Source organism: Gorilla gorilla, chromosome 18 (genome assembly GCF_029281585.2).
Source record: "Gorilla gorilla gorilla isolate KB3781 chromosome 18, NHGRI_mGorGor1-v2.1_pri, whole genome shotgun sequence".
In the NCBI taxonomy this organism is placed as follows: Eukaryota; Metazoa; Chordata; class Mammalia; order Primates; family Hominidae; genus Gorilla; species Gorilla gorilla.
This window is the reverse complement of record NC_073242.2, coordinates 28897811-28915770: the sequence shown is the minus strand read 5'-3', so window position 1 is coordinate 28915770 and position 17960 is coordinate 28897811. Positions and strand designations below refer to the sequence as shown.

General features: G+C 43.1%; 1 protein-coding gene across 1 annotated transcript in view; it reads left to right on the top strand.

The window, feature by feature from the left end:
- Nucleotides 1–17960, top strand: part of LOC115932779 (sortilin-related receptor-like) — a 308035-nt gene that overhangs the window by 242757 nt on the left and 47318 nt on the right. The window contains exons 46-49 of the mRNA XM_055365626.2: nt 2043–2156; nt 6121–6243; nt 9162–9281; nt 15347–15472. Coding sequence (XP_055221601.2) covers nt 2043–2156; nt 6121–6243; nt 9162–9281; nt 15347–15472 — 483 coding nt within the window. The remainder of the gene's footprint in view (nt 1–2042; nt 2157–6120; nt 6244–9161; nt 9282–15346; nt 15473–17960) is intronic.

Below are 17960 nucleotides of genomic sequence, written 5' to 3'. Positions count from 1 at the left end.
TGGGCTCAGGGATCCTCCCTCCTCTGCCTCCCAAGGAGCTGGGATCACAGGCATAAGCCACTGTGCCTACTCTATTTGCTTTGTAATCCTAACCCTGCTTCTCACAGCAGCCCAAGTCCAAGGCAGTGAAACACACAATACAAGCCTTTTAGTCAATCTTCCTTAAGAAATATAAACAGAAAAAAGATGAGCCTTTCTTTCTTAGAAACAAGAGACTTTCTTTCAGGCTATGGATACAATCTTAAAACTGTTTGGAAAGAAATAGAATCAACACTAAATTCCAAGAGAAGGGGAAGAAAGCTACTCCATATTTCCCATTAGAATGCCTTTGATTATCCAAATATGAGACCAATCATTGCATGTCCTTGATGCAGTTTGCCAAACTATACATTTTTTTCTGTAAGGAATTTTAATTGCTTGCTTTAAAGTAGTCATGGGGCAGAAAAATTTCTCAGAGTATTGAGAAAATCTTCATAACTCATTTGCTTGATAGAATATATATGGATATATATAACTATGTATATAAAAACATACCTATAGATATATTGAATCTGTATGTTTTAATTCTGTGTAGACACAGTCCATTAAGGAGTTCTGTGTGTAATTAGTATTTTATAATGTTGATGTACTGTATTCACTACCCAATAGACTCAACTGGTATTGTGGCTATCCTTCTTAAAGCATTGTATCTGCTTCTAAATATTTCTTCCAGCCTCCTCCTCTCTTTTGATTTTAACTAAAAGAGGAAAGCAAGAGGCTAGTATGGGACATTTCCTTCCCTGTAGACATGTGTGCTTGGCATTCCTCCTCCCCCTTTACCATCATGTTACTTGTTGCGGGAAGTCCGGGACCCCGAACGGAGGGACCGGCTGAAGCCATGGCAGAAGAACATGGATTGTGAAGATTTCATGGACATTTATTAGTTCCCCAAATTAATACTTTTATAATTTCTTATGCCTGTCTTTACTGCAGTCTCTGAACATAAATTGTGAAGATTTCATGGACACTTATCACTTCCCCAATCAATATCCTTGTGATTTCCTATGCCTGTCTTTACTTTAATCTCTTAATCCCGCCATCTTCGTAAGCTGAGGAGGATGTATGTCGCCTCAGGACCCTGTGATGATTGCATTAACTGCACAAATTGTTTGTAGAGCATGTGTGTTTGAACAATATGAAATCTGGGCACCTTGAAAAAAGAACAGGATAACAGCAATGTTCAGGGAACAAGACAGATAACCTTAAACTCTGACTGCCGGTGAGCCGGGCGGAACAGAGCCATATTTCTCTTCTTTCAAAAGCAAATGGGAGAAATATCGCTGAATTCTTTTTCCCAGCAAGGAACATCCCTGAGAAAGAGAATGCGTCCCTGAGGGTAGGCTTCTAAAATGGCCGCTTCGAGGGGCGGCCATCTTTTATGGTCGAAGCTGTAGGGATGAAATAAACCCCAGTCTCCCGTAGTGCTCCTAGGCTTATTAGAATGAGGAAATTCCTGCCTAATAAATTTTGGTCAGACTGGTTGTCTGCTTTCAAACCCTGTCTCCTGATAAGATGTTATCAGTGACAATGCGTGCCCAAAACTTCATTAGCAATTTTAATTTCACCCCGGTCCTGTGGTCCTGTGATCTTGCCCTGCCTCCATTTGCCTTGTGATATTCTATTACCTTGTGAAGCACGTGATCTCTGTGACCCACACCTTATTCGTACACTCCCTCCCCTTTTGAAATCACTAATAAAAACTTGCTGGTTTTACGGCTCAGGGGGCATCACGGAACCTGCCGACATGTGATGTCTCCCCAGACACCCAGCTTTAAGATTTGTCTCTTTTTTTATGCTGTCCCTTTATTTCTCAGACCCGCCGACACTTAGGGAAAATAGAAAAGAACCTACGTGAAATATCGGGGGTGAATTTCACCCGATATCTGGCTGAATTTCCCCTGATAGTTACTAAAGGGAGGGAAACTCAAAAGAGAAAGTCCTGTGGTCCAGCAGTAAGAATAATATTGGTTTCATTTCCTCCCCTGCCGCACTCTGATGGGTAGAGAACACCTGTCTTCGCAACCAGTATCGCTGCAGCAACGGGAACTGTATCAACAGCATTTGGTGGTGTGACTTTGACAACGACTGTGGAGACATGAGCGATGAGAGAAACTGCCGTAAGTCTTCTGGATTGGACGTTAAGCACTTACCATTACTCAGAAGCCTGGCTGGCTCTTCCCAGGCTGAGGGCCTAAGGTCTAGTGGTGATGCCCATCTTAGTTGATGGGGCTTAGATGACAGAGAAAACATATTTCCATACACAGGTAGATATTAGATATATAGGATTAATATTATATACATAATATTTTTTTAACCACCCCAGAAGTACCACTCGTTACAAGAGATTTATAAATAAACATCACATGGCTGAAACTGAATTGATTTGCCAATCTGGGCTCTAATCTTAGCTGTGGCTCTGTAATAAAGCTGATGACTTGGGGCGAGTAAACGGGTGATGTTCTTTGATTTGGAAATTCAATATTCAGCCTTTTTAGGGATGGGAAATGAGTATTTACTCCAGTTGGTTGATGTTGGCTACCTACCAGGCTCAAGAGAGATTGTTTTCATTGGTTAGTAATGCATAGCTTGGCCTACAGTGTGGGGCCATTGGTGTACATGCCATGTAAATGTCATCTTTGGGCTGTATAATTTTTAAGGTCTGACTTCTAAAGTATAAGACTGTGGTTAGCAGAAGTTAAAGACAACCAAACAACCACAAATAACAGATAGTTTATTAACCACGAATTTTCACTATCTTTTCTTCACTTAATTTTTAATAGCTTCGACATTATCTTATAAGGAGATGATTTGCCCTTTTGTCAGTCATGCACTCACTCAATAAGCAGTTGCTATACACCCTGTGTTCCAGGCTCTGTGCTGGGCCTGCATATATATTGCCGATCAAGGCAGAAACGGAGTTCACAGTCTGAAGTAGGAGTCAGAAAAATAGGCAGTTACAGTAGAGTGATGGGCACTGCGCTGCGGAAGTGTCATATGCATGTAGGATGGGCACCCAAAGCAAACTTGGGTAGGCCCTAGCAAAGAGCTCTGGAGAGTGTCTGGGGTGAACCAAGCAGAGGTGGAGGGAATCAATTCACAGGCAAGGGAGCAGCATGTGGGGAAGCTGGCATGGCCAGGAAACTGGTTTGAGTTATGGAGAATGGGCATGGGCACAGGGGCCAAGGTGAAGTTGGATGAGTGGGCAGCGCCCAGGGCAGCAAGGGCTTTGTGGACTTTATCGGAGAAGCAGTTGGGAACCACTGATGTGATGTGATGAAAGTTCATCTTTGGAAGGATAAGTAGTGGGCAGAATGCGTTTGATGGAGAGAGACCAGAAGCAGGAACCAAGTCAGAGGCTTCTCTTTTATATATTTTACCTTTGGCAACCCAGGGGCTCATTTACCCATTTGTACTATAAGAACAGATTAATGGGAAGCTCTAGATACTCATTTAGCCAGTCATCCATGGGGCCTGTGCCCGGCTCCCCTGCCACTTCACCCAGAAAGCAACTTGTGAAATATCCAGCTCATTAAACACATCTGGGCCCTGCAATCCTATAGACTCCCCCTTTTGGCTGATAGAGGGTTATTTACAAAGCCTTTCCTTAATCGTTTTCCCTTGGCTTCAGAGGGTGCCTTTCACACCGAGGGAGTAGAGCTTATTTGCTGAATGGCAGATTTGGGAAAGCACTAGCCTCTCTGTGTCTTTTCTGCAAAAAATAAGGCCTATAAAGCCTCCTTTATCTCTCAGAGTTGCAGGAAGGTGTGATATTTGTGGGGGAATAGCCAAAGCTCTTTAAAAACATTAATGCTTATTAACAGCATTGAAGCAGATAATGGAAAGGAGTTTATTACATATCTGGGTGGGATAGAAGATGCTTCTTAGAATTAACAAGTTACAAGGAAATTGCCCAGACATAATTAGGCACAGTGGAAGCAGCGAGATACAAACCAGATGACCTCATAGCCAAGAGTGAGGGACACAGGTGGCAGAGCATTCCTCCTTGTGCCCTTGGGCTTGGTTTCTACTAAATGGACAAGCTGAATCTTGTATTGGCTCCGAGTTTTGAGAGGAATGAAGACCTGCATCTTTTGGGAGGCACCTGCTGCCCCCAATGGCTTCCTCCCACCCAGCCCCTGAGCTCTGTTGCAGACTGCACAGTTATGCATGAAAGATGGAGCTGGGCCTGCCCTCCTCCTGGCTTGGCGTGAATGTCAACTGGGATTCACTTTCCAGAGACCCCGAGACCTACTTTCTGCTCCGTCGTCTCCCTGTTTCACCTGGCTCAGGTCTACACATGTCAGATGGAGCTGAGGCGTGGAGAGGAGGAACCAGAAGGATTTAAAACTCAGAGACTGGGAGTCAAGAGAGAGGGGCTTATCTGTGCCTGCGTGTGTGTCTCCCTCATCAAGGAGGTTGCGTGTGGAGGAGAGAGGTTCCCTGTTTCTAAGCAGGGCTGCAGGAGCGGGACCGCAGTGACTGAGTACTGCCATGTGGGGAGTTAAGTGAGGCACTCTGCCAGCTGCCAGGGAGCAGTGGAGGAGGGGGGACACAGGGATGCAGGAGGGTGTTGTCAGTGGGTTTCCCTCCCTCTTACACAGATTCCTCTAGCTGGGTGACTGTCAGGCACTCAGGGTTTTGACGTGAATCCCTGCAGTCTTGTCATTTTGCATTCATCCCCTGCCTCCCACCACGAGCTCAATTACAGAGAAGAAATGGAGCCTCAAATAAGAGCTGCCAGGATGTCTAACGGCAGCATTGCTATTTGGCATTTCGTGCACGACAACCCCCCACCCCCCGTGCCAGGATTCTGTTCTGCCACATTTTACCTCCTGGGTCAGCCTTTCACTCTCCTGAGAGCAGCCTGCCTTCCCCTCGCCTTTCCTGGAGGGTGTTTCACGGGGTGCCAGGGATTGTGCTTAAGCACAGGAAATATCTACTTAGGAGAGGAAGAAAAATCTAATTCTATATCCATTCTAATGCCAGAAGGACATGAGGAATGATGAGGAAGAGAAGTGACATTTGTTTAGAGCCCATTATATTTACATCCTATTTAATAGGCTCTGGTTCCAAACTTCTTCCCTGGTTTATCTTCATAATAATGCTACCAAGTAAAGGCAGATTAAGTAAGTTGTAGGTAGCAGACTCAATTCAAATCTAGACTTTCTGGCTGGGTGTGGTGGCTCATGCCTGTAATCCTAGCACTTTGGGAGGCTGAGGCAGGCAGATCACTTGAGGCCAGGAGTTCGAGACCAGCCTGGCCAACATGGCAAAACCCCATCTGTACTAAAAATACAAAAATTAACTGGGGCTGGTGGTGGGTGCCTGTAATCCCAGCTACTCAGGAGGCTGAGGCTGGAGAAATCGCTTGAACCCGCGAGGCGGAGGTTGCAGTGAGCCGAGATTGCGCCACTGCACTCCAGCCTGGGCAACAGAGCGAGGCTCCATCTCAAAAAACAAAAAAACAAATCTAGTCTCTCTGACTGTGATCTCAAGCACTAGGACATGTTATCTTACCCAGTTTTACTGTTGAGAAAACTGAGCCGTAGGGAGATTAAAATTAATTTCCCCAGGAAGAGGTAGAGCCACGATTTGGTACCCAGTCTTGACTGACTGCAGACAGAGCCTGTGTTCCTACTGTAGAATTCTACCTCCATGCTGCCTTTACCATCTGTACAATGAAGTGCTAACTTCTTGTGTGAAATTGAGCTTCTCTAATCGCAGTTTCGTAGATAAAGGTATTTCTGTCACTTATTTAGGAAGACACTTTTCGCGTCTGAAGGGATCTTAGGAGGTCACCTAGCCTGTCACTCTCTCTCGCCAACAGATGACAGTTTCTCACTTTTCCCAGTCCTGTTCCGATCTGGAAGCTGTCCACAGAAAGATATGCCCTTATCTCTCTTGGTTGTAAATTTCAAGCTCTCATGCAATTTATTTCTTCTGTAAGTCTAGGTTTAATTTCTGTTGCTACAATTAATATCTGCTTTCTTCTATTTTTTAATTGGTTTTCCAGTAGGATGTTTACATTTGTGGAAAATGAATTGTACCTAAGGAATATGTTGTCTTTCTCTCCCATTTTAGCTACCACCATCTGTGACCTGGACACCCAGTTTCGTTGCCAGGAATCTGGGACTTGTATCCCACTGTCCTATAAATGTGACCTTGAGGATGACTGTGGAGACAACAGTGATGAAAGTCATTGTGGTAAGGGGACACCACATCCTGAAACCCTGCTCTGGAGAGGGGGGTCATCGTGCTCCCTCACAGGGCTGTACTGGTGTGTACTGGTTTTCTGATAGCCGTCTCAGGATTTATGATATTCTAGCTGAATGGCTTTCTCCATCCACATGGTGGGGTTGAGTCATTTCTCTGTCCATTCTTAAAGAGTTTGTTTGCTGCTTTTCATGAGGATTCAGTTCGCTGGAGACACTTGCGAACTGGGACCCTAGATTCCCATTAACTCTGGATGGGACCCTAGATTCCCATTAACTCTGGATCAAGTGTCTCCAGCAGAACTGAATCCTCATGATTCATGGTCAGAAAAGATGGAGACTGGACTCAGCTCCTGTCACTTACTCTTAGATTAGCCTTTGTTTTCTAGTCTGAAAAATGGGGAAATGGACCCTGCTTTGCCTTGGAGAGATGCTATAAGGATGAAAGGTGATGATAAAGAAGTAAATTTCTGAATGAATTCAGGGGGTTATTAACAGCTCTACAGGCTTGGCCCACATGTCTCAGTGGGTGTGAGATTAGCCTGCTGAAGACATAAATCTGCACCTCTGTGAACTGTTCTTTTTTTTTAAACCGATTTAATTCATTCAACTCTGTTATTATTAGAAGTTAGCAGATGGTATAGGCATTGAGTGAGCATCTGTTTTCTGAATGGACATTTTTATATTTAGAAAAACAGTGGGTTACAATTCCAAGGAATGGTAGAGATTCTCTGGTCCAATCCTTTTAATTTCTACTTTCTAAAGTGACTGAGGTCTGTAGAGGTCAGGGGGCTTATTCAAGGTGACACAATTAGTTTGTGTCAGAATGGGGAACTGGAATCCATGTCTCCCGTTTTCTAATCCTCCACTATTTCTGTTGCACAGTACCTCCTTGTCAGTTCCATGAGACCCATCTTAGTTAACAGTCCCTGGTCCCAGACTCATAGTTGCTGACCTCCGAAGGAGACATTATGCAATCAGCATGGTGTGCCAGATTGAGGCATGAGAGGGAAGTGAGAGTGGAGGTCAGACACTGACCCAGACGTGGTGATGAGTTGGCTGGGCCCTACTGGGCCCTCTCTCCCTGTCCACGGGGGGCAGGTCCAGCCACGCTGTGCTTACGCACATGGACACAGCCTGCTTGATTATGAGCAGGTGGTTTGACTCAGAGCAGCTGAAATAAGGGGAGCAAGGGCAGCTTGTAAATCATCTCAACGCAAGTTAACCAGCAGAGCAGAGCCTAGGCCATTTCCACACAGAAAATACCCCTAGCCTGGCTCTTGGAAGGTTTTTTAAAAATTCCCAGTTTTCCTTCTTCAAGTGCCTGAAAACATGTCCTTGGAATATGCAACTATTTCCCCTTCATCCCTGCCATTTCCTTCCCAGCACTCTTAGAAGGTTGAAATGTGTAGCTAGTTTTGCCCTAGTAAGAAGGAAACTCCACGTGGTTCCCTCTTTCTGGTATCATCGAGCTCACGTACTGGGCACGTGTGTGACTGTGAAGCAGTTTCAGCCCCCCGGATCCTCTGTTCATGGCTCATTCTTACTAGTTTGTCCTGAATTCATCCCAGGGTCCCAGTTAGCCCCTTCCTCTGATGCAGGTCCTCTTCGTAAGTTTCCAAACTCTTCCTCAAAAATATCTGACTTACTAGCTTTGCCATCATCAAGCCTCTTGGCGAGAATGACTGAGACGGCTGCCTTGGGCCCCACGCTTGGCTGCTCCTGTTTTCTGAGGCTCTGTAAACTCCATGTGAAAGTTCTATGCCACAGTCTATTCGGGCTGTGATAACAAAATACTTAGTGTAGGTAATTTATAAACAATAGTATTTTGTTTCTCACAGTACTGGAGACTGGGAGGTCCAAGATTGAGGTGCCAGCAGACTTATTGTCTAGTGAGGGCCTGTTCCTCATAGATGGTACCTTCACTGCAGCGTCAGATGGCACCTCTGCTTCTGGAAGGACTGCAGGGAAATGCTTCTATCTGTACGCAAGCGTGGCAGAAGGAGTGAACAGCTCCCTCCCACCTCTTTCATAAGGACACTAATCCTATTCATGAGGGCTCTGCCCCCATGACTTAATTCCCTCACAAAGGCCCCATCTCTTAATAATATCACATTGGTGATTAAGTTTCAACATACAAATTTGAAGTTTCAACATATGAAGTATAAACATTTGAATTTTCCTAGCCTCCAGAACTGAGAGAAATAAATTGCTATTGTTTATAAGCTCAGTCTATAGCATTCTGTCTTCATGATCTCCCCAGGAGCTTTGAAGGCTATTGCCAGGGCAGCCTCCTTCCCCTTCTTGGTCAAGCTCTGCTGGTTGGTTCTTACCAGGCCCCCACCCTTCTAGAGACAGCGCATCCACCCGTGTCCCTGGAGCTCTGCCCACAGAAAGTCCCAAGTTATGTTTCCTCCGTTTTGGGAGCTCAGCACTGATTTTACTCTCTCTGACTGAGCATCTCACGGTGATCAGCTCATGCAGACATCTCGGCACTCCTTTTCTCAAACCACAGGCTGTGTCTGTAGGAGTCCTCTGTTTCTTGAAAGTTCTACTTCCTGGCCTCCTCTATCACTGCTTCCTAACCTTCTTCCCATCATAGCAAGCATAGAAAATAATATATGTGGAGAGCACTGGGATGAATGGACAAGGATGCTGTTGTCAAGAGGCAAGCAGCTCCAAGGGTCTGAGGGTCTCAGAATCTCAGCACACCTGTAACCCATTTGCGGCACACCGACTGGAAGCTGCTAAATGACCTTTTGTCCCTGGTAAAAGTCTCTTCGTTCATGGTCTCTGTGGATCATTGGTGATCACGGGTCCATCTCCACCCTTTATGAGAGCTTTGACACCAGAGACAAAATTCTGAAGAAGCTTTTGTCCTCACCTCTCTGTTTATGGTCTCACCTGCAGAAATGCACCAGTGCCGGAGTGACGAGTACAATTGCAGTTCCGGCATGGGCATCCGCTCCTCCTGGGTATGTGACGGGGACAACGACTGCAGGGACTGGTCTGACGAAGCCAACTGTACCGGTCAGTACTTCCTGGACTCAGTTGACAGCACTCATCCGTTCATGCAGTGGTTAACATTATAGCTTTAAACGATCGGAAAATCTAGGCTCTGAGAATTAGCTTGGACCTTAGAAATCAGCGAGTTTCATGCTTCTCAAAGAGCTGGTCTTTGATGAGATAAGGAACCTGTGCCAGAATGTAAATCAACACCCTGCTTTCAACTGATTTAACAGTGTTCTGAGTGATATCGTTGATTTATGTTCTGGCTCAAGCTTCTTATTCATTCAGGACCAGTGTTAAACAGTTTTCAGACCAGCCCCTCGGCTGGGGTCCATACTTTGAGTAAGCACTGAAGTAGCTCATGTTTATTAAAATGGAGCATCAGGGGGTTCCCCAGACAATGAAAATGTAAACTGTGTTTGTACCCGTTTTGGGTAAGATTTTATTAAAAGTAAAGATGGAAACAACATGAATGTGCTAGGTGCTATAAGGTAGGGGTAGTGTTCTCATTCTTTTGTTGGGTTCACTTATGTTCATTACATTATATTTATGAATGAGTGGATGAATGGTGGCCAGATATATTATGATGGGGCAGGGCAGACTGGGGGTGATAGGCAGTGGGTAGTGCAAGGAGTTGAGAAGCTTGTGGAGAAATGAAAACAAATTCCATTTTATAATCATCACTTTGTACCCCATTGTAATTTGTCCAAAAAACAAAAATTAAGGAAGTTTTGTTCCAGATTTTATTACTCATTGAGTAAATTTGCTCTACAGCCTCCTTGAGAAGCTGTTATTCAGTTCTGTCTTGAACCCCTCTAGTGATTTTGGACTAGGGAGATAAAGATGTTTCCTTTAAACATTTCATGGTAAGGACAGATCTGTTTTTACACTCGGATAATTCAGACTTCATTGTGTAATTCATTGTTGAGTCAACTTCTCAATTATCTGAAGCCAGCTATTAATCTTGTGAATTATTGGACTTTTAAATCTCGTGTCTTAACCTCCTCTGCCCCCAGAGTATCCCAGCACTTCCTACACTGCCCGGCATCTGGCGGCTCAGAGCACGCCTACTAATTGGTAAAAGGAAATACAAAGAAGGTACATCTGTTGTATCTCAAACCTAAGGATAAATAAGTGTGCATTATGCTCTGGCTTAGACTTGCTTCACCAAGGAGAGAGATGACCTCTTTTACTCTTTTGTGTTCTCTGAAGTGTCCAGCACATAATAGAGTACGTGCTCAGAGAACCTTTGTGGATTGAGTAATTTTATGCAACTGCTTCCCTCCATTCCTTTTAGTTTGGAGGTGACCTCATATGGCCTTAAGGGAGTGAATGGATCTCTTCAAATGCCATATACATCACATGGGATATTCTGTGGTGTTACCAAATCCTGTTCACTTGCAAAGTCCACCCATGTTCTTTCTGGCGCAGCCTCTGTGTCTGCACCTCTGCTTCTGAAAAGACTGCAGGAAAATGCTTCTCTCTGTATATTAAAGCATGGTCTGCAGAAGGAGGAAGAACCGAGGCCCATAAAGGAGCTGCCGTTGGCACAGGAAACACATGAATGCTGTTTGGAAGCTTCGGGTTTGGATGGATAATTAGTTAATAGATTAGAAGGGTGCACTTGGACATTGCAGTTTGTAAATTGCAGTATGATTGAACATCTTGTTAACACAACTGCCTTACTCAAATTTGCATTTCAGCAGCGTGTGCCGGTCTTACAGAATGAATTGATAACTTCATTTCTATAGGCAAGCTTGAATAAACTCCTGGTTTTTTCTCTGATTTTCTTCCAGCAAGGCAAACTGGAGAAAACTTAGAGTCCTTGCTGCTCAGCTGCAGTCTTGTTCCAAGGGCTGTTCTTCCAAACCTTTCAAGGATGATCCACCTTCTCTGTCATCTCAAAATAGTTGGAGGTCAGATGTGAGCTCATGGTGATGTGTGGCATGACACCTCATTTTCAGACCTACTAAATTAAGCTGCGTACAGTGCCAAAAGAAATAGGTCAAGGTAGCTGACCTCCTGTTGGCATCAGCTTGGATGCGCACTCTGCTGTGCGTCCTCTTTGCTTTTCTTTTTGCCACTTTTACTTTGCACAGGGCTGTTTTCTTTATTCACCTCAACCCACCGCTATTGTTTTTAAACGTGTACATCTGATTTCTGTGTGTTTTTTTAGGACAATTACCTGTAGACATTTTATTTGTATTCTTAACATCTTTTCTCTCTCCTAGATATATGGGGACTTTAGAATTTGATCCAAATCTCTGCCTACAGTTCCAGTACTAAAATACCTAGTATTTTAAACACTAAATATTTAGTATTTTAGTTTTATATTAAAAAATCCTAAACTTCACTGTTACTCTTTTTAAATAACCACACTTCTGCATAGGCACACAGGTATTACCAACTACCTCTGTGTCTTATTGCTAATGCCTCCCACCAATGTACATCCTTCAGGGGTTTTGCAGCAGGAGTCTATGAGTGGCACACTCTTTCAAGGTTTTGTTATTATAGACATGTATTTAATCCTCAATCTTGAATTCAGATGGGTCTGGGTTTCTAGGCTTTTAGTAATTTTCCGTATTTTCATAGAATTCTTCCATTTCTTCCTGGCCTCTTTTGTGTTGATTTGAATTCTGCTCTTAGTTGTCTGTTCAAATAATAACAGACATTCTTTTCTTTCTAATTACCTTTAGGTTATATTGCTCTTAGTTTTACCTACCTAGGCGTGGAATTATTTTTACTTATCCTGCTTGAGACTTTGTTTGTTTTAAGATCTGAGAATTTTTCGAAAGACAACTCTGGGAAGTTACAGCTACTAACTCTTCAACTATACCTGTTGGCTACTTTCTCTGGTCTTGTCTTCAGCAGTTACTCTAAGCCATTCGTTGGACTGCCTCATTCTGTTGTTCTCTTCCCTCCTGTTTTTATATTTGCTGTCTCTTTATGACTCTGTGCTAGAATCTGAGCGACTTCTCTAGATTTATCTTCCAGTTCAACAATTCTCTTTTCAGCTAACTCTAATCTGCTGTTTCACATATACATGGAGCTGTTTTTTTTATTTCCATGCGTATACGTTTTGTATCTAGAATTTCTGTTTGGTTCTTTTTCACATCTGCCTTTTATTTTTCAGTGTTCTTTTTTTAATACTTTATGTTTTTTCTTCTCTGTCATTAATCATTCAAATTGTGATGATAGTCATTTTTTTCCTCACGCACTTACTTTTTTTTTTTTTTTTTTTTTTTTGAGACAGGGTTTTGTTTTGTCTCCCAGGCTGGAGGGTAGTGGCGCAATGACAGCTCACTGTAGCCTTGACCTCCTGGGCTCAATCCATCTTCCCGCCTTAGCCTCTTGAGTAGCTGGGACTACAGACATGTGCCGTCATGCCTGGCTAATTTTTGTATGTTTTGTAGAGATGGGGTTTTGCCATATTGCCCAGGCTGGTCTCGAACTCCTGGGTGCAAGTGATCCTCTTACCTTGTCCTCTCAAAGTGCTGGGATTACAGGTATGAGCTACTGCACCTGGTCCCCTTCTCATACACTTTTTTTTTTTTTTTTTTTTGAGACGGGGTCTCTGTCACCCAGGCTAGAGTACAGTGGTGCGATCTTGGCTCACTGCATCCTCTGTCTCCCAGGTTCAAGCAATTCTCCTGCCTCAGCCTCACGAGTAGCTGGGACTACAGATGTGTGCCAGCAGGCCTGGCTAATTTTGTGTTTTTAGTAGAGATGAGGTTTTACCATGTTGGCCAAGCTTGTCTCTAACTCCTGATCTCAAAGTGATCCACCCTCCTCGGCCTCCCAAAGTGCTGGGATTACAGGTGTGAGCTACCACGCCTCATGCATTTCTTTATAGTCGTGCTTTGTAAGAAATAAGGCAGTACTTTCCCTGTTATAGTACTTATTTCATCCATTCTACTCTGCTCATGTTTGGTTAATGCTTTTAATCAGGTGTTCCAGCAGGTCTTGATGAATCAGGAATGTTCTGCCTGAGTCAAAGATTAAGTTGTAGGATATTGACCTATATTAGAAACTGATGTTAGATTTCCATGATTGTTTACCACATGAACTTCACCATTCTTACAGTTACAATGAATCCTACCATGCAGAGGATTCTTTTTCTTCCCTAAATTCTTCAGTCTGGATTAAAGTCCATCTCTTCCATCCTTGTAATTAAAAAAAAAATTATGTATTAAGCATGCAGTATTTACCGGGCACTCAAAATCAGAGCTCGTAAGTTACTAAGAAGATAGAAAAATCTAGAAAAAGATAATGTGTTATGTATTCCAGCCATACCTGGCCACTTGAATGCAAACTGATTACTCTTTCTGAGCTCAGCTTCTGTGATAGAATCTGGAGATCTCAGCCATGCCTCCCAGAATTGTCATTTGGAAACTTCACTAGCACTCTGAAATGGTTTTCAATTAAAAATGAAATGCAGAGGCTGAATAATAACTAGATTAGTATGGCAATCGGTTTAGGCAACTTTATATTTTATGAATGTGAGCAAGGTGTCGGTGAGGGATGTTTTGAAAGGCTGTCAGACTTGTGACACTAATAAATCAAAAGTATTCCAGGCGATGGCTGTTACTGGGGCAGAAACTCATGTAACATGCATGATACATTTATTCCTCTTATCAGAAATAAGTATAGTTTTTAAAGATGTTTAATGGATTCTGAGTGCCAAAGGTTGTAAATATTGAAACTTCTTATAGTTGTATATACACGCTGCCAAATACAGCCTTGGTCCTTGGAGAGATGGGAAGACATAGATAATGAGCCACCACTTGTTTTAAAGTGGTTTGAAAAATCAGGTTCTTTGGATTTCTGACCATTGCAAAAAATAGCCTCAAATGCAGTAAAATTCCTGAGGACATCATAAACCAATTTCCCCAGTCCTTGGGCAGCTTACTGCCAACTGTCTCAGTTGAATAGAAAACTACAGTTTGCTCTCAGCAACCCACTTCTGTGTGTTTTGTTTCTTTCTGTTGTGGTGTCATCCTCTCCACACAGTTAAACTAACAGAGAGTCCATCTATCTAGGTTCTATTATTTTATGCTGGTTGTAAACACGGCCAGTCCTGGCTTGCATTCAGCAATGAACAGACACAAACAGCTTTCTGTTTCAGAGGAGGAAGAGGAAATCAGATGGAGAGGACCGTTAGGAGTGTTGGTTGGGTTGGAGGCACATATTACGCATTTGAACTAGTGTTTGACTGAGTTTTTGAGGTGGTTCTAAATGACTTCCAGGTGGCCTCAGCCCATGTGTGCAGAGGAGGCTGTTCATGTTTAGCAGTGACTCTCTGTTTCACTAGCTTCTTTTTTGCTTCTAGTGATTATAGTGGACACCACATATTATTGGCTGGTAGATGTTGCTTTCAACTCTACAGAAAGACAATTTCAGGTTCTTAGGCCTGCTTTCTTTGTGATTTTGGATGACTCTTTTATATTCCTCTGGCCTGAGGTTTTTCACATTTGAAATTGGATTTTTTTTTTTTTTAAGAATTGTAATGTATGGCCTTCCAGAACTTAGCAGGGCCCTTAGGTTTCACTGTAAGGATGGTGAATTTGAGATCACCACACAGCGGCTGCACCAGGTCCAGGACTCCGTCTCCTGAGCACAGGCTGCCGCTCCTTATTTCTCAGCATCTGGATGAGTAAGAGGACTTAGGTGAGAAGGCAAACTACCAGGGTATAGCAGAAGAAGTGCAGGCTTGGGCCTTGGACTGCCTTGGTGTTACTACTTAATGATCTCTAATTTTCCTATTCTCTCTAAGCCTGTTCCTCATTTGTGAAAGGGGAATAATCCTTACCTCATAGGTTGTCATGAAGAGCAAGTGATTTTTTAACGTGTGCATCTGTCCCTGGGCAATGGCCTGGGTCATGTTTATAAATCCATAGGCTCAAGTCCACCGAGGGAGCTGCCCAAGGTCAGCCCAAGTGCCCAATTCTCAGCCAAGGAGAAACCCAGATGCTCCCACAGTTCAGACCTTATTCCTACCTCATGCAAACCTCTTTTCAGCCCACCCCCTTGGACAGTTGGCGGGGGATGGAGATGAGGGGTGTGCGACTGTGTCTTCTCTGTTACAGCCATCTCTCACACCTGTGAGGCCTCCAACTTCCAGTGCCGAAACGGGCACTGCATCCCCCAGCGGTGGGCGTGTGACGGGGATACGGACTGCCAGGATGGTTCCGATGAGGATCCAGTCAACTGTGGTAAATGCAAATTCCCCAGCTCCCTCCCTGAGCCTCCCCAGTGTCTGCTGTTCAGGAAGAGAGGCAACAGAGAGCCAGGGGATGAAATGCTGTTCTCCTATGCCTGTATTTACACTCTGAAACCAAATAAGCCCATCTACTTTCTATGTTATATTGCCATATGATGTATCAGATTAAATTATATAGTCTTAAGAGTTGCAGGCAAGCAGTTTGCCCCACACACAAACTATATAAAATGCTGCCACGTAAACAAAATATATAAAATGTTTTTTGAAACCAAATATGTTTAAGGTTCTCTATCCTTTTGCCAAACATTCCAAGTTTTCAGGGGATGTTAGTTGTCTACATGTTGTTATACATTCTACTCCTTAAGTGAAGATGTTTATGCAACTCTGTTTTTGTGTAGTAAGCATTTTCATGGAGGATGCATATTCACTTTATGCTACCATAACCTAGTTTACATGGTTGCTTCCTGGTTGGGTGTTTGAGGTTTTTAGATTTATACTGTTATGCTAGTACCACTATTCGTGTCCTTGGAAATGGCCTGATATTTCTTTGAGATATTTTCTGAGAGGCATTCTTCAGTATGGAGTTGTAAGGTGAAAGGTTCTGACCAGTTTTTGAGTCTCTCTGTTACCAAATTGGGTTTCCAAGGGATTACATCAAATGTGTCTCTACCAGTAAAACGTTGCATGTTTCCCCAAGTCTCCTTGATATTAGATTTGTATCTTTTTAGTTGCTTCCACTAATGTAATATGTGTGTTTGCCTCATGTAGTTTTGATTTATACCTCTTTTAAAATACTTTTTCTACCTAGTGACATTAACCATTTCTCCAAATAGTGGTGCTTGTTTACTGTTTCTGTTTGATATCCTTTGGCTAATTTCCCAGAAATGATTACTTTTTACAGGATTAAAACACATTTTCATGCTTATACCTAATCCTCAAGGAACTATTCTACACAGAGCTCGGTTTGCAAAGGCTATCTATGACTGCCTCATTAGAAGTGATTTTCTTTCTTTTTTTTTTTTTTGAGATAGGGTCTCACTCTGTCACCCAGGCTGGAGTATAGTAGTATGATTGTGGCTCACTGCAGCTTTGACCTCCTGGGCGCAAGGCATCTTCCTACTTCAGCCTCCTGAGTAGCTGGGACCACAGGGGTTGGCCACCACGCCCAGCTAATTTTTGTATTTTTTTGTAGAGATGAGGTTTTCGCCATATGGCTCAGGCTGCTCTCAAACTCCTGGGTTCAAGTGATCTGCCCACCTTGGCCTCCCAAAGTGCTGCGATTATAGGCACGAGCCACTGCGCCTGGCCAGAACTGATATTCAAGTCCAATGCCTGGCAATAACTTTTTGCTCAGGAGAAAGGGTGACCTAGTACTAAAGATTCTGATCAAGATACCTTAGTTGTAGTTTAATTTCCCCTGGAACTGTTGTGAAACCTCAGGCTCTTAGCGTTTCTAGGCAAACTTTCTCCAAAACAACTTTGCTTTAGAATTCCTCCAGAATTAAGGTGGTGAGTGATTTAAAGAGCTTTATAAAACTAGGATTTCATACTCAAGATTCATATTGTGCTTTTTCTATTCATTGAAGCTTTTCTTTTTCTTCTAAAAAATATACTTAGATCAGGTATGGTGGCTCACGCCTGTAATCCCAGCACTTTAGGAGGCTGAGGCGGGAGGATGGCTTGAGCCCAGGAATTTGAGATCAGCCTGGGCAACATAGCAAGACCCCATCTCTACAAAAATACAAAAATTAGCCAGGCACAGTGGCGCACGCCTGTGGTCCCAGCTACTCAGGAGGCTGAGGTGGCAGGATTGCTTGAGCATGGGAGGTGGAGGCTGCAGTGAACTGTGATCGCGCCACTGCACTCCAGGTTGGGTGACAGAGCAAGACTCTGCCTTAAAAAAAAAAAAATGTATACACACACACACACACACACACACACACTTATCAAAATGGAAATGTTCAAAATGGAAAAGATACAAAAAGATATAATCTCTCAGGTGTAGGTTGATCTCCTCACCTGCCTAGTTCCCACTTTTTCCTAATAGGAAACCAAGTTGTATATTTTTTCAGAATATTTTTGTGCATATATAAACAAATTTAAGTATACTCTGTATTATTGTCCTATTTCATACCCATAATGTTTAACTTTGCATATTGTTTTGCACGTTGTTTTTTTCACAGAACTGTTTATCTAGGGCATAATTTTTATAGAGCACTTCTTGCATCTCTTTATAGCTGTCTGTGTTCCAGTGTACAGTAATTTATTAAACAGTCTGTTATTGATGGACTGTTTTCAATCTATTACACAGTTTTGCAATGCAACACTTGTACTTGTGGGCGGTTTTCAACCTATTACGAACAGTGTTGTAATGCAACCCTTGTGACTTACATTAAGTACAAGGTCGTAAACTTTTATTTACATTATTTTTTCAGTTGTGAAATAGAATGCATTTCTACAAAAGTAGAATTACTGGGTCA